We start from the raw sequence: 27,298 nt of genomic DNA, 5'->3' as shown, positions 1-27,298 counted from the left end.
GGGGGAAGAGAAAAGAAGGAGGGGGGAGAGAAACCTGGGGCATGTAACTTCCCAGTGCTGTTTGCAAGCCTCTTATGGTTGCTAGAGATCATCAGGCTTTCTATTCTGTTCTGGGAACTCATTCTACCTGTCAGCAAATGTCTGAGCTGCAGAGCAGCTCCTCCCTGGCCTTTTCACTGCTCTCTGCTTAAGCGGGACAGAAAATCTGGAGGCCTTTCACGGACCCCCCCCCGGTACTGTAATACAGGGGTCACAGCTTTCTCCTTCCTTACTCCCTTAGCCGGGCTCCAGGGCAGCAGGGTGGGAGAGCTGCGCTGGGGAGAAACCTCTCCAGCGGGCTTAGTACGGGCTGCCCAGTTACCCAGCATTTGCAGACCTTTGTGCTTTTATTGACATGCATGTACTGTAAATGAATGTTATTTCATCCGCAGGTTTTTCAAGAGCAATCCACTGTGATTGTCTTCCGAGCGTTGGATCAGTTACTCTGGTTTGCACGCAGGATGCCCAGTGCTGCCTCTGGTCTGCAGTGGGAGCGGTGTGACTTTTCAGGTCAGGTTTCTAGAGGATCACAGGAATAAATTCAGAATTTGTTTCTGCAAATAATCTCTGATGTCTGCTTGCAATTTGCTGTTTCCACAAAAATTTTTGGCAGTGAACATGTTTGCTTGGATTCTCACAATTGTTTTGGTAAGCATATTCTTTCCCTTGACAGGCCCCTCTTGGCAAATATTTCAAATTCCTGTCTTTCTCTTCTTACATTTTAGGGTTTTTTTTCCAGGATTTTTAGCTGCAGCTCTCTATTATTTCTAAGGGTGGCTCTACTTGTTAATATGTGATGCAGAATTCCCAGGGTTTACACAGAATTCCTCTTCTTCCTTCAGGATATAAAGGAGTTTGTGGCTAACAATAATGAGGGAAAGGGTCTAAAAAAAACCTAGAGGGAAATAAGCAAAAGTCAGACTTGTTATAAGTAAGTGGGAAGTTAAATTTTTGTAGGAACTGAAATTCAAAATTTTCAAAATTATTTTGTTGTAGGTGCTAAATCAGGGTTACAAACAAAATACACATTTTATTTCAACACTGAGATTTTGTCATATTAAACTTTGGTAACATTGAAGCATTCATGCAGCATGAATGTCTTAAGGTTTCAAAAATTAATTTTTATTTCTTCAGTCCTTGGACCCTGGAGTCCCATCTACTCACCAGTCGTCTACCACCAGAAGCTTCAGAAGTTCAGTATACATCTGGGGAGCCAGCTGGGTAAATCAGGGCCACAGCTACTACCAAACACACTGGGCTTCGTGTTGTATAATTTCTATATAAAGTGTCAGTGGAAAACTGCTTCATCCTAAAAGTTATAATCGACTCTAGGTAAGGGTTTGGTGCAGAAGTTATGATTAAGAAGTAGGCAAGTAAGAGGGCTAATATACTGGAAGGAATAGAGCTAAGAAAAGGAACCAGGCAAATATAGGCTGATACAGGCACCTGAAAAGATGGAGCCAACAGTCACAAAATGGATGGGCGGGGAGGGAAGGATAACTAAAGGTCAGAAAATAAGTCATAGATGGGCAGTGGCATGCATGGAAACAGGAGCGCGTGATCCCTTTTCTATAGATCAGTGTCTTGTGAGTCCATTGATTTTAGGCAGAGAACGTTTTGCTGCACGAGTAAGCATCTGGGGCTGAAAATAAGATCTAATCTGTTGACATAATTTTTGGTAAAAGAGAAGGTAAATAAAATAATTTGAATTTTGCTGAGATGTTAACATGGTCTGATTCAGATTTTTAGTTTCTGATCTTGCTTACGTCACCTTTAAATGGCATGTGTGAGGATAAAGAAGGGGTTGATATGGAAATGCAGGAGAGAGATGAACAGGGGTGGAAAGCTTATCAAATTTTGTTTAAAATATTACTCTTTCAGTTTATTTCACTGAAAATAAAAAAGAACTTGAAGGGAACTGAAAACAAGATTTCACCTAGTGGAGCAGAGGAAATGAAGAATATCAACTAGTTCTAGCTGCTATTTTTCTTTTACATATAAAATGATGGCTAGTATTTGTGACATAGTTCAGAGTGTAATTGGGAGGCTCTTATAAAAATACTTAAATGTAATTATTTTTTATTGAAAAGAAATTAAAGTGGCAACTGTAGAATTATTTTCCTAGTTCTTTTACTAGTTTTGTTGTGCAGCTTTGAGCAGATCAGTGACATGACTAATGCCTCAGTTTCCCCTTTTTGATAGAGACAGTGAAATGAATCCCTCAGAGTGCCATGTGATTTAAATCAGTATTTTTTTAAAGGTCATGCTTCTTTAGGCAGAAATACAATCTGTTATTTTAGTAAATAGATCTTAGCTTTCCTTCCAAAATTTCTGTCCAAAACCTGTTTTATTTTTCTTAAGCATTTGAATTATGAACACTTGTTCTGGCTTTGATTCTTCTTTAAGTGTGCAGATTGCTAAGAGCAGTAATCTCTTTTATCTATTCGCTGAAGCACATTGACTTGTTTCCACTTGTTCCTGGCTGGCTGGTGTTAGGACCCAGAAAAGAGACAGCAGCAACGTGATATAAATAGAGTACCAGAATGGGACAAAGTTTGAGAAGAAAGCATGACATCACTCAGACTTGCTCTCCACCCAAAAAGATCTGGGATGGAGGTGCAAACGTGAGCTGGACAAACGAGGAGTTAGCAACTCTCTTCAGCTCTGTTTCTGAGGAAATAGTGAGAGTTATATGCCCTATGTGCTATAAGGAAGTACATTTTCTTGCTAGCAAAACTAAAACTGGCTTCAGATCTCTGACAACGTAAAAGTAATTGAAAGGAAAAGACAACCATAGGAAGAAAGTTGAAAACAAGATCTTTTCTTTTTGGCACAGATTGTAACAGAAATATTTGACTTCTTTCCATGGAGCAGTACAACTTTCGGATCTGATGCACATTTCTTTTAATTTTCCTCCAGTCACGGTAATTTATTTATAGTTAATGAAGAGATCAAAGTGTGAAGCAAGCAAATACTGCTCAAAGGGTCTGGAAGGATATTTTGCCATCACTGAAGGAACGGACTTTTTGAACCTGCATGGAAAATGTCCCTTTTAATACAAAAAGTAGCAAAAGAAAACTTATGATTGAAATCTTACAGGAATTTGATTTCAGTTGTACTTTTAACCTTAAATAGACCATGGAGAATTTATTATCTCTGCTCTGTTGTCATTATTCTTTGCTGATTTTATTTCAGTACAAATATCAGGTAATGTTCTGAATATGGTCAGTATTGAGATATATTTGGAATCCTCTTAGCAAGTTTTGCCTCACTATATCTCATTATGTAATATTTTCTGTGCAGGTGTGTGGAAACTATTCCCAGCTACCCAAACACCCAGGTAAGGAATGTTCTGTTTACATTTTATGACAATGTGCTTAAATATTTATTTGCTTTTTTTGGTTTGTATTTTTCATTTTCTTAGTAGCTCCAGAGAAACTGTGATCCTACGCTTGAATGTCGCTCTGTATTAAAAATGTAATAAAGTTTAAAGTATCAGACTGCCCCAGTAGTTTTAAATTCGGTAACCTACCTACTAAATATTCTGCATAGAAATGTACTTGGAGAAAAATAGATTGTATTTGATATGTAGAGAAATCCTATATAGAGCATTTGTTTATTATTACTTTTTTGAGCATGAGTTTCTGAATCAGACCTCTTCACAGACTGTTTTCTTTTTTTCTCGCTGTCTCAGTGTTCAGCATTTTCAATTCGTTGATTTACAGTTATATATGCCCACTTGCGTACTTTGTAGTACTTTGGCATGACTTCAAGTCGTCTACCCTTCTCCCAGCCTTCATGCTTAAGTTTAAATCAGTTATAGAGCGTATTAAGGATCTCTCATCTGTTTTCAATGTAGAAGAAACTTAAGGCTTATTTGGGGTCTGTGTGTGTAACTGCAGAATTCTTCTGTTTATATAAATAGTTTAACCTCAAGCCTCATGGTGGTGTACAAGTACAATTTTACTGCTTTACGAATTCATGTATTGCTTTGTGCTTTTAAGTTTTAACCATATGTAATTATTTTCAAAATAAAATACAGAGTGATGTGGAAAAGCCATGTTGTCTGCTATTGCAGTAGCTTCAGCCCGATTAGTTTCTTTTGTTCTACCTTCACTCAAAAACAAAGAAATAGTCTCATTTCCTATAGATAAGGATCACTGGCTTCTGGCTGATGGAACAGTAAGGGAAAAAAAGCCTCCCGCAATAAGGGGGCAAGTTACACAACATTTATTTTGTAGTACAGTGTGTGTGGGGAAGCATAACTGCGAGCAATGCTTTCTCGATTTGAACTAGGCTGTAAACAATCTTCTTCTAAACAGAGAGTAGTTACCTATTGAAAGGATATTGCAAGTATAAGTTGAATTCAAGGTAACAGGTATTTCTTTTCAGAGGTCTTCTCAGGGCTGATTGGCTGGAAATGGGGTAACAGCATGGCTTTATATAGTTCAGAACTGGCAGCTGGGAAAGCCACCAACATGCAGTGTGGCTCTAGGCAATTCACTTTGCTGTATGTCTATTTCTATTCCCATTTTTTCCCCCATTTTTTTCCAGCTTTTAAATGTAAGCTCCTTAGAATATAGCTTCTCTATATGAGTTTGATGCCAACCGTGGCAATGCCTTTGTCGTGATGCTGCTACTACTGCTACTACTACTACTAACATACTTGTGCCACGTTGTGACACAGTTGTTTTGGCATCAAATAATTTTCTCCTGGGATTTTTCTTTTCTGTTTTTCTCTTTTTTTTTTTTTCTATCACCTCTTTTAACTTTAATCCTTTTTTCCCCCTGATAGAAGAGGGACATGTTAATGGGAGCAAGAGATATTTGCATATAAGCACACTGTGAAACAGCAGGCATGTTCTGTGCTCTGCAAAATGGAACTGGTAGTTTGATGAAAGTCAGATGGAGGTACGTTAGCCCAGGTTGCATATGTGGATGCTCTTAATACCGTAGAAATTAATAACTTTCATTTCTTTTGCAGCAGCTAGAGTATGTTCTTTGAAGGTAGAACTAAGCAGGTACCCAGACTTAGTTTATGTAAATGCAAAAACCTTGTTCCTATGTCCCATTTCCTCAGTGTGCTTTGCCACGCTCAGCTTAGTTGAGTTTGGGTTGCCTGGAATTTTCGGATTGGGTTTTGTACATGCTTATTCTGTGTCGTTATTTTCTTACGCTGACAGTAGCTTTCTCCTTTTGTTAGCAATTATGCCTTTCTTTGTATCTTCCAAATATTCAAAGGAAACATATAGCGATAGAATCTCACCCATTTCTCTAAAGACATCCCCATCTTATCTATTTATACTCATGCTCCCTCTCTGTGGGAAAACCTCTATGACAACTGCAAACATTTCTAGTTAGGTAGGCCAATAACAGATTCTCGTCCAATTATGAATCATTTGTTAGATATCTTTGGTATAGTTGAGTTTGGAAGCAAGTCTGAGTAGTTCATGTATCCTCACAAGATGCAGAGCTGCTTTGAGCTGCTTTTAGTTCTGTGCTCTCAGATCTACAGTTACTTGTGGTGATGTTTTGCAATTTTATCAGCTTTGCACTCTTATTAAAAAAATCTTAGGATCCTCTCTGTGTCACACCTCTGAAACTATGCCATGAGGATGGAGGACATCAAACTGATCTCCACTGTGTGGGCTAGGCAGCTTAAAGAAGCAAATAAAGTTTTTGTACCTTCATATCCATGATAAAGAAATCCTGTTTGTATCCAGGGTGTTAAAATGATAGAATAATTATCAAACAGGCAAGCTGTTTTGATCTCAAGAGTGAAGAATGGTGTGGGATAGACTGTAAATGTCAAAAGACACTGCTTGTGATTTGTTTTAATTTGAACACTAGCTGTGGGGAGCTTTTGTACGGTGTATGACAGCTGCAGTGGTTTTTAAGAAACTTATCTCCATCAGCTTCACACCTCAGGTTCTTGAAAGATTGCTTGGGAATAAAAAATGATTGTAGGGCAAAGAACTACAGATATGATGTAATATAAATACTTGCTTTCTCTGTCCCTGTTGTCCATCGTATCCATCCCCTCCTGCCCCCCTCACCCCCAAAGAAAAGATTAACTCAAACTAATAAGATGATATGCCATGATGGTGAACAAAGCGCATTCTCATTTGCATTCACAGTAAAACTTCTGTATATCTGTATCAACTTTCTAAAACTTTTTTTTGATATAGGAGATTATAAATTTATTTCAGCACAGCTGGGTAAATTAATTATTTTGAGAATAAAGGGTTTCTTGCAGTTAACAAGATAATAAGAAATTACAATTCATGTTTTCCTATATTATTAATGCTCTACCCTTAAAACAGAATTGTTAACACAAAATTTGATTGTTTTGGGCAGCCTGTTTCTGGTCCGTTTTGAGTAGTCACGTCTCCTAAAATCTGTTTAAACTCATCAGTTAGACTGTGCAGATAAATCTGCCAATGGAAGCCAACAGATGTTTTGCTTTTGTCAGCTTGTCCACCTGTGGCTGAGGAGGACATTTAGGAAAACAAAATGTTCCCATCAGCCACAAGGAGTTGTTCTGGTTTTGGTGTAGTGGAGAAGTTTCTGAAGGAATAGCTAATACCATATGGGGAGGAGTGAACTCTTGAATGACTTCTCAATTGTTACTTCAACGAATGGTGCCTGATACACAAGCAGAGATTTAGTTAGAGATTCTTACACATTTTAAGTGCAATTAGAATAAAAATCAGTTGAGTTTTAAAAACAAGTTTTCTTCAGTGGTCAATCAGATATACGGCTTTAATCTCCTCTGCCATTTTGATTTATGGTCTTGCTTATGTGTAGTACTTGATTTACATAAAATATCTTGTTTTACTTAACCTATTGAACTCCTTTATCGTTCCCTTATGTGGAGATTTGTTACACTCCTTGTTGGGCCTTACTTTAATAACCTTTTCATCTGTGTTTCTTGAAAGGGTTCAAAGTTCTTGCATCAGCTTCCCATTACTGGCCATTGGAAGATGTGGATGGAATTCATGAGTTTCGGGATACGAATGGAGGTAGACAAAGGATTTGTTGACAATGGCAATAACATAAGTATTTGTGGCAGTCTGTAAGTAGAAAGGGAGCAGGAGAAATGAAAGGTGTTAGCTTTTGTACCAGAGCAGTTGAGATTTTTTTTTTTTCAGTTAATGTTTTTGCAGTGCTCCAATGTCCAAATTATATTGTATTTGTGAACTGATTTTTATAGAGTATTCTCATACATTTTATGGGCTGTCTACGCATTGTTAAGGTTATAAAGAGAAAAGGTTTATGATCCAAAGAGTCATTGAAATCACATTGTTATTAGCTGGTTTGGTACCTGCATAACATGAACTAATACATTCAGTGACTGAGATCTTTGGCTATGCCAGCAGTGAAGATGCCTGCTTCTTTTTGCTTTTTGGAAGGAGTTAAATGCCCAAATTCTTCAGGCACTTTTCAAAATTGCACATAGTATCCATAGAAAGAGAAGCAAAAGCTCTTATCTGATTACTTCTTACTCATGTTTATCTGCTTTTGGATATTTCCTTAAAAGCAGTATTGGAGCATTAGTTCTAACATTTTTTCCAACTGGGCAAAACCAAGAGAGGTTTAGTAAGGCAAAACTCACTGATTTGAAAGAGTCAGTTGTCAGGATTGCAGGATCCCAGAGGGAATGATATTAAAAGGCAGTTTGGTTGGATTCAGCAGTTTTCTGGTTCTGATGTTTTGCATCAGGAACAAAAAGGGTGATGGGGGCTTCCCAGGGATGTGCGCGTGATGTAATTAATGGAGCTTTGACCGAAGCACTGTATCCCATCTCAGCATCATAGGCTTGCAGGGCCATTCCTTTCAGATGAAATTTTCAGCTATGCTCTGCCTCCTTCTGAGATTCAAAGGTCCCTTAGTAATTTTCACATGAACTGTTTTTTCTTTTCTGACATTTTAGCCAATTCCAAGTTGGGCTGATGTATATTCCCCAGTATTTCTCACACTATGGCCGACCACCTCAGCAGTTGAGCTTAACAGTTTTGTACTAGTGCAAGGTGTAGCTGCTGTGTTACTACTGGTGACTGTAATATCTTTACCCAGAAAGATCACTGCAGAAGGTTAAATCAGGAGTTAGAGACCTTTACAACCTTATATGAAAAATGTTACAAAAGTGCAAAGTTATTGCTATTTATTACGCAAAAATGGCAGCATCAATCTCTGTTCCTAAGTGGGCAAAAGATCCATAAATATCTAAAACCTTTTATTCCAGAGGTGTTCAAGTATTTTAAGCTTAAACTTTGACCTGTCTTTCCACAGAGTTTCTTAAAGGAATGAAATCGACAGACCAGAAATAAATCCGGGCAATATTCTGCTCCCATTAGAGGCTGATGGCAGCATTCCCATTGACTTCAGTAGAATCATAATTTGGCTTACAAGAAGTTACCATGAGTTCTCTAACTGTGTTAAAGTAATTTTCTGACACTGCACTTCATGTAGTTTCAAGAGGAGTAAAGCACTCCATATCTAGCACTGTTTTGGCACTCATGTTACGGAGATGTTGTTTTGAAAGTTCTTGAAAGCGATATATAAAATACAGCTTTTGGAAAATGGCAATTGATGTTAGATTGTTTTTCAAATTATGTTAAGTTACATTATTTCAGCAAAACTCAGAAATCTTTTCAGTAGTATCTTGGAAGAGATAAAGCAGAATATATAAAGTTCCTGATCATACAAACCTTCACTTACAGGAATGAGACTGGCTCACATGAGCAATCTCCTTTGACTCCTATTATGACATTGTGTTAAATAACTTTATAGATGAGCCAGCTGCATGACTTTGCTGAAAAAAGTTTGGAGGACTTTGTCTCACTATTATTTGCTGAGGATGCCGGTAGCCAAAAGTCGTTTTCTCTGCAGTGCAATTCTGACAATGTTGAATTCTTTCCTTAATGTTGTAGTGATAGTTCAAATTCTTCTCAGTTGCTTATATTGTGTGTTACAGTACACAGATATTATTTCAACTGCCTCCAACAGAAGTTTTATGTATCTATCTGGTATTTAACTTTGATATACAAGAAAAGATTTTTTTTTTATTGTTTTAATCTAATGCAGGTGACAATTTGCTTGTTTTTGATACCATTCTGATTACACAACTCTTCTGTTTATTGCTAGAGTCTTTCTTGTTTTTCCACTCATCATATCATGCAATTATTTTCATTCCATGTTTCTCCTCTTAAATCCTTGAAGCATCATAATCTGTCCGTCATGTTAATCCATTTTATTTGTTGAAGTCATTGTGTGTGAAGCCAGATTTATATCTCTCAATGCGTTTGTGTTGTGAGAGAGAGTGTCAGCAAATTAATTTTTTTGTTATCTCAGCAGTAGAAGCAAGGGAAACAATCAACTTAAAATATAACAAGTAAAAAAAGATGGGGCCGAGTTCAGGTTTCTCGTCTGACCCCTTGTTTTCCATGCATTTTTCTCTTGAGGTTTTTGCATGTGCGCTTTTTTTTTAAAAGCATTTACCGTTCCCTCCTATGAGCTCTGTTGGTCTAAATCCCAAATCAATGTCTCTCTATTTACTTTCACGGGCTTTGCATCAAGCTCTATTTGCCTGCCCAGGGTAAATAATTACACTGCATGAGATACTGTTAAATTATCAAAACAAGGAAAAAAAATACTGGAGAATAAAATTTTATTGTCAGATATAAAAAAGTTGGGTTTTTTTCTTATGTTTAGATGGGATTTCTTGTGTTTTAATTTGTGCCCATTGCCTCTTATCTGTCCACTGGATATAACTGAGGAGAGTCTGGCACTATCTTTACACCTCGTGTCGGGTGTTTATACACATTGATCAGATCCTAGAGCCTTCTGTTCTCCAGGCTGAGTGGTCCCGGCATTCTCAGCCTCTCCTTGTGTGTCAGATGTTCCAGTCCCTTAATCATCTTTGTAGCCCTTCTCTGGACTTGTTCCAGTATGTCCACGTCTCTCTTGTATTGGCAAGCCCAGAGCTGGACATGGCACTTGAATTGCCCATAGGTTTTTCACCAGTATAACGATTTTTGTTACAATTGCAGAGTTCCTTACCAGCATGATTACATTCCAGAGCCCGTCATCTGCAGTTGTATTTTTTATAGTTTTTTCTCCTAAGTTAGAGTGTAAGTAAAAAAAAAAAAAAAAATTTGTTTTAGTGATACTGTATTTGCTTAACTTGAGTAGTTAAAGAATGCAACGTTCACATGCATACAAGTCCCTGGGAGAAGTGGTTGTATGATAATTTTAAAGGCCACTGACTAACATCTGTGATTTGTGCTATGTTGAGAGATATGAACTGGTCAATTCATTACTGATTGTTTATTCATTGTTTTGCTTATTTGCTTATTTTCTTTTGTTGTTCCACCCAGCTCTAAGAATCCACAACTTCACTGTGCTTCCTTCCCATAACTCTACCTTTGTATATACCAATGACTCTGCCTACTCTAACTTCTCTGCAACTGTAGGTGAGGATTTATATATTTTTTGTTCTGCATTTGTCAAGCTTGGATGGTTCTTGTAACATTGGATTCAAAGTTAACACTGAGTTTTGGTTCAAGTGGTCATGTGTTAAAGGTCTATTTATGCTTACATTGGCATACATTATTGAAAAAGCACTCCTGCAGTGTTACCTGAATTACTCCGAACTACTGGGAGAAGCATCCCCATGCTAAGCAGCCCATGGGAGTATGGGCCCCAGCGGTCCTTCAAAAGCGAAAATATTTGTATTAAGCTTAAAAGAAACAGATGACATTTCAGAGGAACATATAAAAACAAATAGGTTGAGTTTTTTCTTTTCTTTCAAGGTTAAAAGAAAAAAGAAGTCATCTGTTTTTCACCATTTCATAGTAATTTTTAAAGGACATATTGAGAAAGACAAATGCAAGCAAATTTGCAAAGCCTGGAAGTAAGATCTTGTCAATTATGACATCTTTAATTAACATGTTCAAAAAAAAAAAACCCACCAAGCAAAAATCTGCAGAGATATGTCCTTTTAATGATTTTGGGTTTGTTTTGTTTTGTTTTTTTTTACATCAACACACCAGGAGATAAAAGGAAGAACAGAAAATGACAACTCTCCAGGCAGAAACCTGACAGATTGGAAACTAGTTACATCTATACCAGAATAAGCTTAAAATCATTAAATTGAAGTCACTAGGATTTGTACCTTTGAAGGTGCAATTGAAATATGACCTCTTGTCCACTTCAGAATTAGGTATTAACTCGCATCTAGTTGGTGGAAAATCTGACCCAAGGAGGAGGATGAAAATGGTAGAACTGTCATTTGGGCTGCTCAGACCCTAGGAGGTTTATATTAGAATACGAAAACCACTATTTTTCTACTCCAACAGTAAAAATATGCTGGCAAATGTGAACTCTATTAATAATGAACTTCAAATGACCCTAATTCCTTTCAGTCCTCACTTATCTGCTTTATAGACCATTTGCATAGTTCTCACATAATAAGATATATTCAATATGAACATTAAAAAGAGTGACATAAATGGCAAAGGAAATGCTATGGAAACAGAAATGCATTACCTTATAGGATTTATTCTGGCTAGATTAATTTAGAATTCAAGTGACTCAAGAATAACTTAGAAATGTTTGCTTCACTTCATAATACACACTCAGATTTTTAAAAGAAACTAAATTTTATCTGTCAATTAGAGACAGAACTTGATGACTTCTTCCTCAAAGGGAGGGGAAGATACCTGAAAACTGTGATATTTGTGTTGAGATTTAGCATGAACTGAGAGAATATTTGGACATACATTCACTGGAGGGCTACACCATGCTGTTGCTGTTTCCTTGAGTGGTGTTATCCTACAGATGGGCCAGCACTATGACTGCTGTCCTCATGCCTCATGGATGTCTACAGTTTCAAAATGAGATGCCCTTTTGCCCGCGTCCCCATTGCATAAAAGGATGCACCATCTTGAAGCAGTGACAACAGTATTTGTGATTATCACTCTAGATAGATGGTCTGTCCCTAGCACTGACTCTGCATCCTTGGCATGATTTGTGCTGTGCTCTACTGTGCAAAAGGCTTCTGTTAAATCGGGTAGATATACGTTGATAAATACAGAGAGAAGTCCCTTACTTCCCACTCTTCACGTGTTTTAGACCATTTATGTGCCTTATTTCTCTTATGATTTAGTTAATTTTCAAATATCAAGTAGCACCTAGCTGGCAATTTCTGCACCTTGGAGCAGAAAAGACTGTGTTCTCATTGCTGGTGTTTCCCTTGCAGCAACTCTTCTCCTAACACTGTCTCTTTCAGAAGAAATTATAGAGAAGGGTCTTAAAACCAAGGTCCTGAATCTTCACAACCCTTGCAGAAATGCCATCACAAACAATAGTGTTAACACAAAATTCCAAACTGAACAATTACATTCTGTCTGCTCAGAAATAGATGATAGAATGTTCTGTGGAATGCAGGCTTTTTAACACAGCGGAATTTTTTGAATGTGATTTCCTATTGTCTTCATTGCTAAAATTAGTCCCTCTTTTTGTCTTGGGAAAATGAGATGAACTTGCCATCATCATCTATCAGCTGGACTCTCAGACCTTAGTGAGATTTCCTAGAGTAAACAAGTGTCATGTTTTTTTAGCATTAAGAAGGCTCATGTGCTTTAGCTAGTAGGAGATGAATCAACAGTGCTTTTCTTTAGGAGGAAACACAAGAAAATCATGTTAGAATGACAATTAGTCATTTTTCATGTTAGAAAAAGAAATAGCCTTTCCAAATGACAATGATGCCATACCAAAGGATGTCTGAAAAGGATATATATTTCTGCCTTTTAAATATAGCTTGTCTAGTATATTTAATTGAAATTTTTTTTAATGAAAAGTGGCTTTTAATCACAAAATTTCCCTTGCAAAAAATGAAAAAACCCCTCTTCTGTTACATTTTTGATCGATTAAAGAATTTCTTCACTAACTCAGCCTAACAGTGAGACAGAAATATCTCTATGATGTGTCCAGTATCCAGAACTCTGGAAAGCATTTATTCAGATTACTTTGAAATAATAATTTTTGGGTGTATGGGTTCTGTCAAGCAGTCTTAGTTAATCAAGAATCTGAGTGACAGACATGAGTATAATTTTTACAAACTTGAAATGAAAGACTTATCTGTATGGATCTTTAAAAACAAAACAAAACCAAAAACCAAACCACCAACAAACCCCCACCAAACTCAAAAAAAACCAAAAAGAAAAACAACAACAGAAAAACCCAACAAAAGCAAACCTACAGTTGGGACAGGATAAACATACGAGGTGTATGAGTCTGTTAAAATTTCCAGGAAGTTTTGATTTATATAAATATTAAACTATATTTTGCTTTTCCTTTAGATATTGTAGAAGGAATGGTGAACAAAGGAATTTACGTCACTGAAAAGAAAGGAGTTACCTTTCTCTTCTTTGGAAGCTATCAAAATTCTTGCATTAGTAATCCAGAAGTTTGTGGACCTGAAGGTTAGTAAATTCAATAATTACTATTTGCTTTTCTTTTGCTATCAAATATGTAATTCAATAATCATTTTTTTCTTTCCTCATTGGAATGAACTCTCTAAAATTCTAGCTTGACACTATTCTTTATTGACCTTTAAAACAATTGAGTGTTGATTGCTGAAAACTTAGTCTTTACTAACAGCAATTTAAATTAGAACTAATCACCAACTACTCAGATCAATGATCTCCAGTACAATTAATTCAAACAAAACCAGAAATAAGCTTACAGTGCCCAAAATCTTTCCTGTGGCATCAAGATTAATTCCTACAAGAACTGCAATATGACAAACAGAAGTTGTCCTACAGGTTTCAAATTGCTGAAAACTTAGTCTTTACTAACAGCAATTTAAATTAGAACTAATCACCAACTACTCAGATCAATGATCTCCAGTACAATTAATTCAAACAAAACCAGAAATAAGCTTACAGTGCCCAAAATCTTTCCTGTGGCATCAAGATTAATTCCTACAAGAACTGCAATATGACAAACAGAAGTTGTCCTACAGGTTTCAAATTTAGGAGATTTCAGTGTGTTTTTTTTAGGAATGTTTTTTTTTTTTAGATTCATCTTTGGAGATAACAAAATTTTTAAGTCTCTGGTGTCTTGGAATCCATTTGTCCTCGTAGGTGCTCTTCATTCTATTTCTCTTTCCTTTCTTCTTCTTGGGCTAGGGTCACAAAATGAGAGGTGTAATAGGGGGCCACAGATTTGGCAATGTGTTGATTATAGGAGATGATTAAAACTGTATGTGACTGCCAAACCAAACATACAACTAGTCACTAGCATAAAACATTCACTAGAGATTTAAAATTCAGTAGAAATGGAAGGATCAATGGAAAATGGTGGCTTTCTATACATAAACTCCAGCAGTCCCTAAGCTTAAGCAGTATTATTAACATTGAATTTACTTGCTTTTATTGATTTAGGCCATTCTTCAAACTGGTAACATTACTTGAAATAGGATTTTTTTTTTTTTTTAGCTGCTATAGCAAGACCTGTGTATTAACTTTTTAAGAAAGTAGGAGAAACTCAGAGAGCAGATGGTACACGGCTATTACCTGAGAGTATTAGAAAAAGTAATACAATATCCTACTGTAGGCACATTTTCTGATATGTGCGGTATCTTTTAATATTTTTTTCATACCACTGGGAAATAAAAATCATCAGTAAGTCATATTATTTCTACATCTATAGTATAACATAATAATCAGAATAAATTATTTTTATAGTACCAGAGCACTCCCAGTATCTCACAAACAAGAACATTAAAACCATAAAACACTGAAATGTTCAGCAGATAAAATGTGAAGAGAAGAAATCATATAAACAATAAATACTAAATCACTGTAGAAGGTGAAAAAAAAAAAAAGGAAAAGCCAACATCTAAAGACAGTGTCTTATGTTTTTCTCTGAATCAAATGGCAATGATAAGATGTAATTTTATTCAAGCCTGCTATTGCTTAAACATCCCTTGATGTTACTTTGTTGCACTTGTGTGCAACTGGTGTTAAGTACACTTAAGCAGGGAATGCTTTCTGAAACGATCTTGGGATCCTTTCAGCTGAAATAGTACAGCCTGTGAAACAAAAATCCCAATATTTTTTCCTAGCCTAAATTTAATAACGTTTCAGAACTGTTATTTTGACTTGAGAAAACAAATTCTTCTTGTTTTTAAAATGTTGAAACATGATTCTCCCTCCTTCTTTCTTTCTCAAGTAATTTTTAAATAATGGTTTTCTGTGAGCAGTTTTGGCCTCATTAAAGTGGCATTTTCAGTCAAAAGAAACATTTGTAAAAGATGCAAGAGAACATTCTTGTAATTGTTAGTTTGGACACAGTAGGAGAAGTTAGATTTAGTCAACATATGTGAAGTTGAAATAAAAATAAATTTAAAAAAGCAGCCCTATGCGCAACATAGCATTTCATAAAGCTGTGTGTTTATTGTGTGCCTTACTTTAATTTTTATTTTTAGTTTCTGCATTTCATGAACCAAAGTGCACATAAGGAGGATTTAGATCCACAGTTTTCTTGTGGCTACAGGACGATCAGCAGCTACAGGGTAGTCCAGTGGGATAGACAGTCAAAAATGGGGGAAACCAGCTCCACTGCAGACATGCTGTATAACTTAGTCTCTCTGTCTACATCATTTAAAGTTCAGCTCTCAGCCTGTAAAGAAGGAATAACAGCACTTCCATACCTTTTGGAAGTGTCGTGAAGCTCTGGAAAAAGATTGTGAGACACTTTGACAGAGGAATCGCATTAATAGCAGTAGTAGATTAACATGGTCAGCCTTGGTGGCCCATTCACCAAGGATGGTGTGCAGATACAAGGGAAATGCATGGCTTTTGGGAAAGAGGGTTGGATCAGTGTTTCAACCTGTTACTGGTGTGGTAAAGAAGCTGAAATATGAACTCAGGCTTATCTGCTCGTGAAAGTATTGCAACTTGCTTACAACAGACCTCAAGTTCTTCAGTTGGGAGTTCACAGCATTTATAGCTTTAAACCCGTATCCATCAAGATCTAGCAAACTGAGACTGATGACGTTCATATACTGATTTATTTCTAGGAGGCCAATGATAATTGATTAGCATTTCCATGGTTATTTTATCATGTATAAAGCCTTTAGGGAATGGTGTGTAGATCACGTAAATTGATGGGTGCTGTCATGAGGATAAACAGAAAGATCAGTTAGACAGGAAGATACTACATAGTTAAATTATTTATTCTGCAATAATATAATTTTTAACTTTTCTGCTAAGTTAATGTGACAAAAAGAATATGTGAAATGTAAAAAAATTATGTTCCAGAGAGTAGTGGGGGGGAATATTTCTGATGACTGTAGTGAGCTGTCTGAGGCTTTTCCATCTTTAATCATAAAATTATGAAACATATATTAAAAAAAAAAAAAATCTATGGTTTTAACAAGAAATGTACATAATAGTTTGAGGGCTTCATTAACTTGTGCTGGGCTATCTGGTAGCAAATTGGCAAAGTTCATACTGCCTGGGCGGCCTGCAGAACTGCTAACTATAAAATCATCCAGACAGATATTTTGACTACGTTTCAAAAGAGCATAGTCAGCAGGTTAAGGGAAGTGATTATTCCCCTCTGTTCAGCACTCATGAGAGCGTATCTGAAGTAGTGTGTCCCATTTTTGTCCCCTGATACCAAAGAGATTCTAACAAGCCAGAGTGAGTCCAGCAGATGACTTGGGGGGCTGGGTAATATGACGTGGGAGCGGAGGCTGAGGCTTTTCCTTACACCATGAAGAAAAGGGAATGCTAAGGGCTGTCTTCAACTGCCTGATGAGTGGTTATAGAAGCAGATGGAGCTAAACAATCTTGGAGATGCACAATGAAAATCTGACAGGCAACACAGGCACATTGTAGCACAGGAAATGCTGATTACATCTAAGGAAAAAAGCTTCTTTGCAATGTGGGTGGCCAAGCATCAGGGTGGTTTGCACTGAGAGGCTGTGCAGTCTGCATCTGTGGTGACATTAAAATCTCAGCTGAGCTCTGAGCAACCAGATCTAGCTCCGAAATTGGCGCTGCTTTGAGCAGGCAATTTAGACTCGGTGTTCTTCAGGGTCGCTGCCAACTTAATTCATTATGATTCTTTGTGGCAAAACCTCTTCCACTTCTGTACTTCATAAACTTTTTCTCAACCTGCTCTGAACTCAGATTTTATTGTTAGCACTTTGTACTATAAATTCTGAGATGAACATTTTTAGGTGCTGTTTAGTCAAGCCATTTTCTTTGTAATTGCGTTTGACTGCAGAACCTCTACAGCAGAGCCACTATGAACTTCTGAAGTGTGAGGGAGGTTTGATTTGATACTTGTGTTTCAGTCAAGACTTTTGAGGTAATTTTTATTAAAGAAACAAGCCATCTCACAGAAATCATATTTCTTCACTAATGTGCAATCTGAAGAGCTCTTCAATTTTACAGTATAATAGTAAAATTTACTGTGAATTGAACAGGATTATTTGTGGACCAAGTTAATTGCACTTGCAGGATTGCACTTACATTTTGGGAAGAATTATTTGATTTTTATGTAGGGGGCACCTCAGAATTTTGACTGTGGCTCTGCATATGTTGCTATGCCTTTCTTTTACATTGGTTCTTTGCTTTCAGCAATTATTGGAGCACTGAAGTGGAAAAACACAGGTAATAACATGCTTAGAAGAATTAAAGTGTAATTAGCAATGGATGCTACTCAATAAGCATGGGCATGCTGGCAGCCAGGTAGCATCAGTAGCTTGGAAGCTATCAGTGTACTCTTTCTGGCTCTGCTGGCATTTGTTGAACATCAAAAAAAGATGTAGATAATGGTTGAGGATTTGGAGATATGAGAGCAACTTGTGTTTTGAAGTAAGAGAAGATCACAGGAGGAAAAGGCGATCATTGCAGGAAGGTGAGAAGGGTAAGGAGACTGGAGAGATAAGGCAAAGGGAATGGAAGCATAGATCTGTAAGAAAAAAAACTTCATTACTTTTGGTGCTCAAAGAACTTTAGTTTTAACTGATAGAAGCTACTCAGGAAGCAATGATTACTATTATGTCCTGGGTATGCGCATGTGATGCGAAACCAAGGACGAGATGTTTATTTGGTTTAAACTGTTAGAGCATTGTTTATTTTAAAAATGCTGTCCTTATTTATGCTAGCAGATGGTCCGTCCTCAAAAACATTCCCACTCTCTGTATTCTACAGTGTTGGAAATTTTTAATTGCACTTGTTTTTTTCATTAAAATCTCCTCTCACTTGCTTTCATCAGGAGTAACTTTTTCCTTTTTCTGGAAGACTCAAGACCAGCAGGCTAAGTTTCTCCCTGCCTCTGGTGGACAAGTAATTTCCAGTGGTTTCAAAATCTGTTCAAATGAAGGTGAAGGCTCAGTGGAATTTTACACCCGTGGGAATGCAATGATGAAGTGGAAAGCAATGCACTTGCCGCCAGGTAAAGGTGTTTTTTTTGTTGGTTTTTTTTTTTTTTAATTCATTTCTTTATTATCTTTTACTTTATTCTTGCAGGGACATGTAGTGGTAACAGCACAGCTTTAGGAAAGAGAAGTGGATATATAAAAATAGCTACAGAGCTCTGTGCTCAAGAATTCTCTTTATGGGGGGGGAGAGAAATAAAGTACGAACTGAAAAAGCAGTGATATTTTATTATAGAACATTTGCCATTCAGTAACAGTCCTCTGATCCAACTTCCAGTTGTTTCTAAAGTGGAATTCCTATTGACATCGTTAGATTAATGAGCGCTTAGATGGAGACATGAGTGAAGAATGCAGGTTAATCCCTGACAGTTCTCAGTATATTCTAAAACTGGATATGTGTGCTGTCCTCTACTGCCTCCTAAATTAAGACTTTATTTGGTAACTATCGAACTGGGTGTTTAGTGCTTTGGTCATTTTGTTATCTGTTGAGTGTCAAGTTTTGTATGCCGTGGCATAGTATTAATAAACATTTTGGTGTATCACATATCTTACTGCTTCTATCTAAACTGTGTATTGTTGAGGAGCAGTATTACCTAGTGACTGGAACAAATTCTGGTCTTCTAGTAATGCCAATGACAGTCACTAAATCTTTTCTTGCCTTAATTTGACTACCTTACACTGGTAAAATAGGACTTTCTCACCTTGTAGTAGCAGAGTTTTGTAAAGCTTAATAAATCTTATTTTAAGAGAAAAGCTGTTAAATGGTAAGAATAATTCACACATTTGTGGATTATCCAATCAAAGTGAAAATTAATATTATGTTTTCAGCTTCTCAAGTATAACAAAGAAACTGTGGCAACTTTTAATTAGTCTATTTGCTTGTTCTCCAGTTCTTGCAGTCTTTATGCAGTTCTTGCTGAACTGAGTTTTGAGACGGTATTGAAGAGACTTCAAATCTTGGCCAATAATACTTAGCAAGTGTAATTTATGAAACTGCAGTGAGCCCAAGTAAGAGTTCAGACAAAAGCTAACAGGCATTACTCCAAAGTATGGGCTTCCCCGTGGGTATAAAGATCAATATACATGACATCAGCATTCCATAATTCACTCTTAGTACTTCCTATACAGCTCTATAGCATTGCACAAGTCAGCAAAAACTTACTGAACAGAAAAGACTCTAAATGGAATTGATTCATGGATCTTGCTGTGACTTTTAATGTTTTGCAGGTCCTTATTGGACTCATATTCTCTTTACTTGGAAGTCAAGAGAAGGACTGAAAGTCTACGTCAATGGAACTCTAAACACAACTGATACAGATGGGAAAGTTTTCTATGATTATGGGGACCCCAGTGCAAATCTATTGACTGGGACAGAGGGGGATCAAACTAAGCGCTATGTGAATGGGGCATTTGATGAATTCATTATATGGGAAAGGGCACTCACCCCCAATGAAGTTGAGCAGTACTTTACAGCTGCTGTTGGTGAGTATATGCACCGTTGTCATAATTAATATTCTGTAAAGATGCTGACTTAAAAATGTTTAGTGTATAGGTTTTGTGTTCATTTTACATCTTTCAGCTATTGAACATAATTTTTAGAGGCAGAGAAAGTCAGGTATGAATGTCACTGAAACGCTCAGCTGTCTTTGGATGTGCAGTCTTTTTATCCTGGGTTCTAGCTCCTTAAAAAGGTCATTAAAAAATTACCAAGGCATGAAGTATCCAGCAATTGTTAGATCCCCTAGGATCAAGAGAAGAGGAGCAATAATTAGACTTGAGGCAGAACAGTATGAGGAAAGACTGACTCCGGATTTCTAACTTGCGCTCTGGTTGTTGTGTAACTTAGAGCCAAGTCACTCAATGTGTTCCAGCAGATGTGAATAATAATGGTTATCTCTCCAGTTCCTGGAACGATAAAGACTTATTAACTCATGTATGCTTGTGAACTAAAAAGAAGGATATCAGCTGAAATGTAATTTAAAAGGCAAAGAATCAGGGTTAGAGCAAAGACTTAGAAGACTGGCCAGTAAACCCTGTCAGTTGTTCTATGGATCTTTGTAATAAACTTTGCACTACAAGAAAGGCTGTTGCTAATAAGTGCTTGTGTGTGAGTAGCAATTAGAAAACATCCATCTTGGGAGTAAAGCTATGGGGCATCTGGAACATTTGGCTTCACTGGCGGTTTCCCTGCTTTCATTTGTTCTTACTAGGTTACTGAGAGCTAAAGCAGTTACACCCATAACTCTTGTGCTTTTAAACCCACGGGAACATTTTCACAATGGAAACTCTTTGAATAACGCAACTTCTGATGCGTGCCTGGAAATGAGAATGTATGTGTTTGTGACTTCCAGGTTTGATTATAGCAATCAAATATATACAAAATATATTTTATCAAAAAAGAAAATATAAACTAGTTTATGTAGAATTGAAGTAACTGAAAAAGAAAATGAAGCAATCTATTTGCTTTGCCACACAAATAATAGCAATTGCACTCAAGTTTTTTATTGTAAAACCTTTTTATTTTAAAAAGTGATTCCTATGAAAGTGTTCAAAAATTCTGATTGGGAGAGTATTCATTTGATACAGGAAATCGTTTTAAAATCTTTAAAAAAAAAAAAGTTTTAGTAACTTTATAATGTTCTGGTCATGTTGGAAAAAATGCTTTTGTATTTGGCTGTTGTGTCTTTCACAACAATCTAGGGTTACTATAACACTATCCAACTCAAAGCTACCATAAATCACACTCTTTGATTTACTGTAACTCAAGAAGAATGTTATGTTGCTAAACTCAAGAGCAGTAGATTTTCAAATTGACCTGATCCATCTATATGTGTGCCCAGTTTCACTGTCAGAGAAGTATGACTTATATAAATACAAAGAGAACTCTTTTTTAACCCCTTAAGTTCTTGTGAACTCACAGCAACCATCCTCTGGAGCCCTCCACCCTCCCATCTTCACTCTAACAAATAATCCAGGCATCACGGAAAGCTCCTTCCACGAATGCAAGGACTTAAATTTCTACTTCTGTCCTCTATACTTTGGTTTGGAAAGAGTCTTACTGGGGCTCAAAATACCTAGTTGCTGGACATTAATGCTTGTAGCTAGCTTTTGAAACAGTGCAGAAAGGGTTGGGCCCTCAGATTCTGCTAAAGTCTAAATTATTAAAGAGTTGCACAGACTTTTGCCTATATCCTACCTTTCAATCTTTGGTGATTTTTGGCTGTATAGCAAACTCCCTGCTTTATACATTGAGATGTTCATGCTGTGAGCTTTTGTGAGTTTACTGCAATTTGCATGACATTAGGTGTTCGCAGGATTTCAGGGTCATCTGGAACTATCCATTTTCTGTGAAAAATAAATTTCAAGACTTTAATTGAAAGTGAAGCTTGATGTGTATTTTCTAAGGGCTTAGGAATTAAAATGTAAAGTGTGAAGAGTTCCAAGCCAATATTATTTTAAAGTGCTGAGGTTATTTGGAGCACTTGAGAAATGTGGAGTATTGAATTTTTTGCTTTTTCCTTCAAAGTAGTGGACCAATCGGATTTTATAAAATTTCCAATTTCATGGATGAAGTTAGAACATTCTCAGAGGAAGCAATGGATATTACAATACTAATTAACATAGTAAACAAAAGTTATTCTTGGTATCTATTTATTGACTTTGGAGGACTTAAAGCAGGGTTGAACCTGGGCTAATGTGGTTTGACATAAGAAACTTAATAGGACAGCCTGTTTTTTAATAGAATGGTCATGTTCCTTTTGGATCCGTGAGAAAAGTGTGTCCTATATATATAACTACTGTTTGATTGTGCTGGAATACCACACTCCTGGCAAATATGAATTCTTGGTAAGGCACAGATTAGAAGAAAATGTTATTTCTCTATCACGAATGACTAATAAATCCCTTTGCACAGAAAGGAATCAATATTTTTAAAATGGAGCAGCTGGAAACCATCCAAAATTGAGTTTATTCTTTCTGTCTCAACAAATCACTTATGACATGCTCATGTGGTAATTTTCAATGGATATAGTAGGTGGGTGCTAGTGGGTGACATTTATTAGCAAAGCCTGTCTGATTAATAGCAACGTCACTGTTGCATGAAGTCAACTTACAAACACCTAATAGAGACATTATATATAATATGCTCAAACTACTAATGAAGGTTGTTTTTTGACTCCTTGACCTCTGTTATTTGTTTTATGCAAAGCTAGCATGCCCCAAAAGCTTTAGTATACCACCATTTCTACCAATGTTCTTTTATTTGAGGGTGTCTTAGTTTTGCTGCAAGCAATGAAAGTATTTCCATTGGCTTTGAGTATTTCTTACAGATTTTTTTAATGTGGAAAAGTCTTTCTGAACTTGCCTTCATGGGTGTGATTTTATTTGGCACTCAAGCAACTTAGACTCAAGATATAAGTAAACATTAGCATTTGGAGATCATAGCTGAGACTTGAGTCTCATTTTTTCCAGTGTCTGTATGTTCCCAGTCCCAGTTTATCACATATACAGAAATACAGCAATGTCATATATGAAATTGTCGGAAGTGCCTGCAGATTATTATTTATTTCTGATAGGACATAGGGTTTTTTTTTAAATTTTCCATAAATACTTTGCATAAATGTTGGGGGAAGAGTTAGAGAAGGAGGATGGATGCCAATGTTTTAATTGTACAGTTGTCCTTTTTTTATTGAGATGTAACACTTGAAATTTCCTGTTCGCAAAAAAGGTTTAATTTTAAGTGTTTAAAACTTAGACTAAATTGCAAGTCTTACCTATGTAAAGATGATGAAATAAAATTGATGAGAGAATCAGTAAATGAAATGATTTTAAAAAGCCTGTGTAGCTAAAGTACTGCAAATAAGTAAAATGCACAGAACAGCAAATATGTTACTTTCAGTTAGAACTGATTCAACCTGCAGTGGGAATATCAGATTTTTTTAACAGTCTCATTCATTTATGTATTTTCCCCAGGTGTGCAAGTTTTGCTTTCTTCAACGCTTCCGTGGTCTGTGATAACAACCACTGCAAACCCTATGGTAGGACAGTCCTCATAACTCTTTTCTATAATGTCAGAATGTGTTTGTATTACAGAGTTAGTTACAGACCCTCCTCACTTTACAATTTTCATTAGTGGCACTTAATACCCCAATTATAAACGTTTTCAGATATGCATAGGGAAAATTTTTAGCCACTATGGGAAGATGGGAGTACTACAGAACTCTTAATGTAGGACAGATAAAGGAATTAGTTGTTAAATAAAAATATTTTCTATATTGAAAAAAGGAAAAAAATTTATGAACTTCTGAAATATTTCAATGAACTTTGAAGATACAGGACATTCAAAAACATTTTCTAATTTTTCCTCTTACTTCCTTTAAAGTTAGAAAAAATTTCCCACCACAATAACAAAACTAGTTTTCATCTGTTTAGTAGCTGCTTAATGAAAAAGATTTAAATAAAATTAATTTTTCATATGCTGAAAACATACAATTAGCTGTAATCAGCCTACATGCAATTAGCTGTTGCAGTGTATTTTCACTTTCTTGCTATCTGCAGTGTCAAAGTTGTATTAGTTCTCTTGTTCACAGAGGCTTTCAGGAAACCATGGTAGATAGGACCTGAATTGCTAATGAAAAAATGAAGCCGTGCTTGTATATTCTGTTTATCCTATCTATCTATCTCTGTGCTTTCCTTTTCCCTTGGCTTATGTAGCCTCCTGTGGGTAACTACAGGAGTCTGCTATGCCTCAAACTCCCTTTTGGGCTAAAATAATATATAATGACTGTCGTATGAAATAATTTCTGATGAGTTGTATCTCTCTCCTGTAGCTCTCTACAAATGCCTATCGTCCCATCATAACTAGTCTGACCAAGGAGAGAGGGAACTTCCGCTCCCCCGACACCATGCTGGGCTACCTGGAGAACGTGTCTTTCAGCCTGCCCAACAAATCCTTGTCAGAAAATACTGCTCTAAGCCTGACAGAGGTAAGTGTTTTTCACATCTGCGTGTGGAGCCAGATGACCCTGAAATTTCTGCAGAAGCTGGAATATCGAATGCAGCTTTGAAAGGTTTTGCTAATTGCAGAAAATACATATGAAAAAAGCAGTAGCTGTTTCAGGCAGTAGCAGAAGGTGAGCTTCAACCAGAGAAAATAGTTTAAAGATCTCATTAGTTCTTGGGGATATTATTTAATGCATAAATTATAAATACCTGGAACCATGACCACACATCAAAAATAATTATTTAGTTGAGCAGGAAACAGAGGAGGAGAAAATAATTTGTTAATTTTTTTTCAGCTGCAAGTGTATCCAATGAAGAATATATAATTCTGGAAAAAAATTCAGCATTTCTCTGCATGGCCCAGCTGATCCAAAATGCAGCAGAGTTTGACAGTTGTCTGTCAGGTACAGGACATAAAGACACTGTAATCAGAGTAGTGACAGGAGCAAAATGGAGGCATGCATGAGCTAACAGCAAACTGACTAAATTGGATGCAGGAAGCACTCTAGTTGTGGCTGTATCAGTCTGGCCTCCGGTAACTTCCCAAGTGTAAACTTGTAACTTCCTATCTTTGAGATTCACACCTGCACTAGGGGGTTAAAAAGTTATCAATTACTGCTGTCTGCCCAACATTTTGTTAGAATTTATTGCTCCTGTAGTAAGCAGAGGACAAGTTGTGCCTCTTCTCCAGCTTCGCTTTTGAAAAGTCATGCATTATTCTTGCTGGACTCTGCAATGGCAGAGACACACACCCTGCTCTGCCAGCTCTGCGTTGGAGGTGGAAAGCTGTGGGAGAGGGCCTGTTTGTGATGGTGGTGTCCTTAGCTTTTGTGAGTTAATAGCTTTATCTTGCACCAGGTTCCAAATCACAGCCAGGACCCCTGTGTAGACATATCACAAATCTCCACTGAAACCGGTTCATGGAAAAATCAGGTCCAAAGCCTAACTGAGTAATTTATTTTTGTTTAAGCTAACCCATACAGGAAGGGAGGGGAGAGAAAAAAAAAAAAAAAAGGCAGCGTTTTCTGCAGTCTGAGCTAAGGACAAGGGGTCATGTTCTGCTAACGTAAAGTTAGCCTTCTGTAAAACGATGGGCATCTAATTCCCTGATTTCAGCAGGCTAGAAAGCTATTATTACAGTAATCAGCTCTGGCCTCACTAGTGATTGTTCCTTTAAGCCTGCAGGTAATACCAGGGTGACAAGGATTATTTGCTTAGACAAACAATATAAATAAATGCTTCTGAAAATTACATGGACAGCAATTGATAGTTTGTGTTAAAGGCTTAGCATTTGTGAATTGTAAAGCTTGGATTTCATGGATCACAGTTTAATATGTAGCAAAAACCCTTCTAAAAAGCTGTAATACATTGTTTCCTTTGTTTTGCTGAAAATTTTGTGTGGGCTTTAAATTGAAAATGGAACATCATCCTGTCAGATATCGTACCTGTTTCCCACATCACTTCAGTTGCCATTTGGTTGCTCATTCGTGCTATCTGATGCTGCTTTGTGTGCCATGAAAGTGATTTGCAGACAGAAATGTGGGACATGATTATCTTTAGCAAAGCTATTTTGGGAAGTAAACACAAGAGAGTCCTGATCATACATACAGACTCTGTCATTTGTCTGACTGATGGTTAGGCTTTGCATTGTCTGTAGCTAATTCCCTGAAAAATTCCCCAAAAGACAGGCACTGAGCATGCATGCTATTTTCTGTAAAGTTATCTCTGTCCTCATTGTCATATGCCTCACAGCACAAGAAAATTTGATTTAAGTGATATGCAATAAACTTTCTGATTACTGACACACATTTATAATGCATTGCTTGTGACAAAGCTGACCTGTGTTTTCTGCTATAATTCTGCTCTGCTCAGTAGCTCCAGCACTCCTGCTTTCCCTCCCTTTCCAGTGGTCTAACACGTCCTGTCTGGAGTAATTCTGGAGTGATGCTGTGACCTGAAAAGGAATACTCACTGAATGCTCTGGGCAATTTGGGCTGGGTCCTGGGTTTAGGGTAACTTCTGTGCATGCCAGGTAGAATTCCACACTGAATGTTTGAGAGGGGCTGCAAGGTTTGTGCTGCCCAAACCTAAGCTCACACAGCAAAGATCTGCTACTGTCCTATGTGTTATGGCTTGTAAAATTAGGCTCAGAAAAGTCTTGCAGCTTTCTTCCATGTTTCTCAGTGGAACTTTTCTATATTCAGTTGATGCTTTTAAGACATTTCAACAGAGAAGTTTGAGCAGGAGATGTGGGTTTTTTCTTTTAATTTTCTGTGTAATTTTCTGTGCTCCCTTTTCTCCTTCTTCTATTTGTCTTCATCAGCAAGATTGCTTAGGACAGGGACTGTATCATGCTGAGCACTTGAACAGTGCCCACCATGACAGATCTTGACCTCAAAACCAAACTTTAAGTGCAAAAGTTAAGCAGATAATAAATTGTACAAGTGATGGGACCCAGATATTTATCTAGTGCTGTTGAAATATCTAGTCATCTAAGACTAAAAGGGGTATTAATGTCAGATGAGTTTAGATAAAATGGGAGAATAAGTTCACTTCAGTCTTAGTTTCAGTGTTGTCACCTCAGCTGTACTATAATGATTGCACTTTGGGAGTTTCACAGTGGTGTTACTTTTAATAAATAAACTATTACTTTAAAATGTCACCATACAGAACATGATGAGAGTGCTGGCAGGTAGAGAATCTGTAACTTGAATGAAAATGGGCTTGTCATCTTAAAATAAACCTAAGAAAATCCTGGCAGAGATCTGCCCTGGATCCTTACCAGGAGATGTAGCT

At 36.9% G+C, this 27,298-nt stretch overlaps 1 protein-coding gene across 1 annotated transcript in view; it reads left to right on the top strand.

The window, feature by feature from the left end:
* Positions 1-3,177: 3,177 nt before the first annotated feature.
* Positions 3,178-27,298, top strand: part of GPR133 (G protein-coupled receptor 133) — a 153,953-nt gene continuing 129,832 nt past the window's right edge. Inside the window, exons 1-8 of the mRNA XM_009580323.1 lie at positions 3,178-3,246; positions 3,343-3,379; positions 6,978-7,061; positions 13,404-13,526; positions 18,340-18,519; positions 19,730-19,984; positions 23,474-23,538; positions 24,331-24,486. Coding sequence (XP_009578618.1) covers positions 3,178-3,246; positions 3,343-3,379; positions 6,978-7,061; positions 13,404-13,526; positions 18,340-18,519; positions 19,730-19,984; positions 23,474-23,538; positions 24,331-24,486 — 969 coding nt within the window. The remainder of the gene's footprint in view (positions 3,247-3,342; positions 3,380-6,977; positions 7,062-13,403; positions 13,527-18,339; positions 18,520-19,729; positions 19,985-23,473; positions 23,539-24,330; positions 24,487-27,298) is intronic.

This window comes from Fulmarus glacialis, unplaced genomic scaffold, assembly GCF_000690835.1.
Source record: "Fulmarus glacialis isolate BGI_N327 unplaced genomic scaffold, ASM69083v1 scaffold29876, whole genome shotgun sequence".
Classification (NCBI taxonomy): domain Eukaryota; kingdom Metazoa; phylum Chordata; class Aves; order Procellariiformes; family Procellariidae; genus Fulmarus; species Fulmarus glacialis.
Note: the sequence above shows the minus strand (reverse complement) of the source record. Positions and strands in the feature narration are given on the sequence as shown.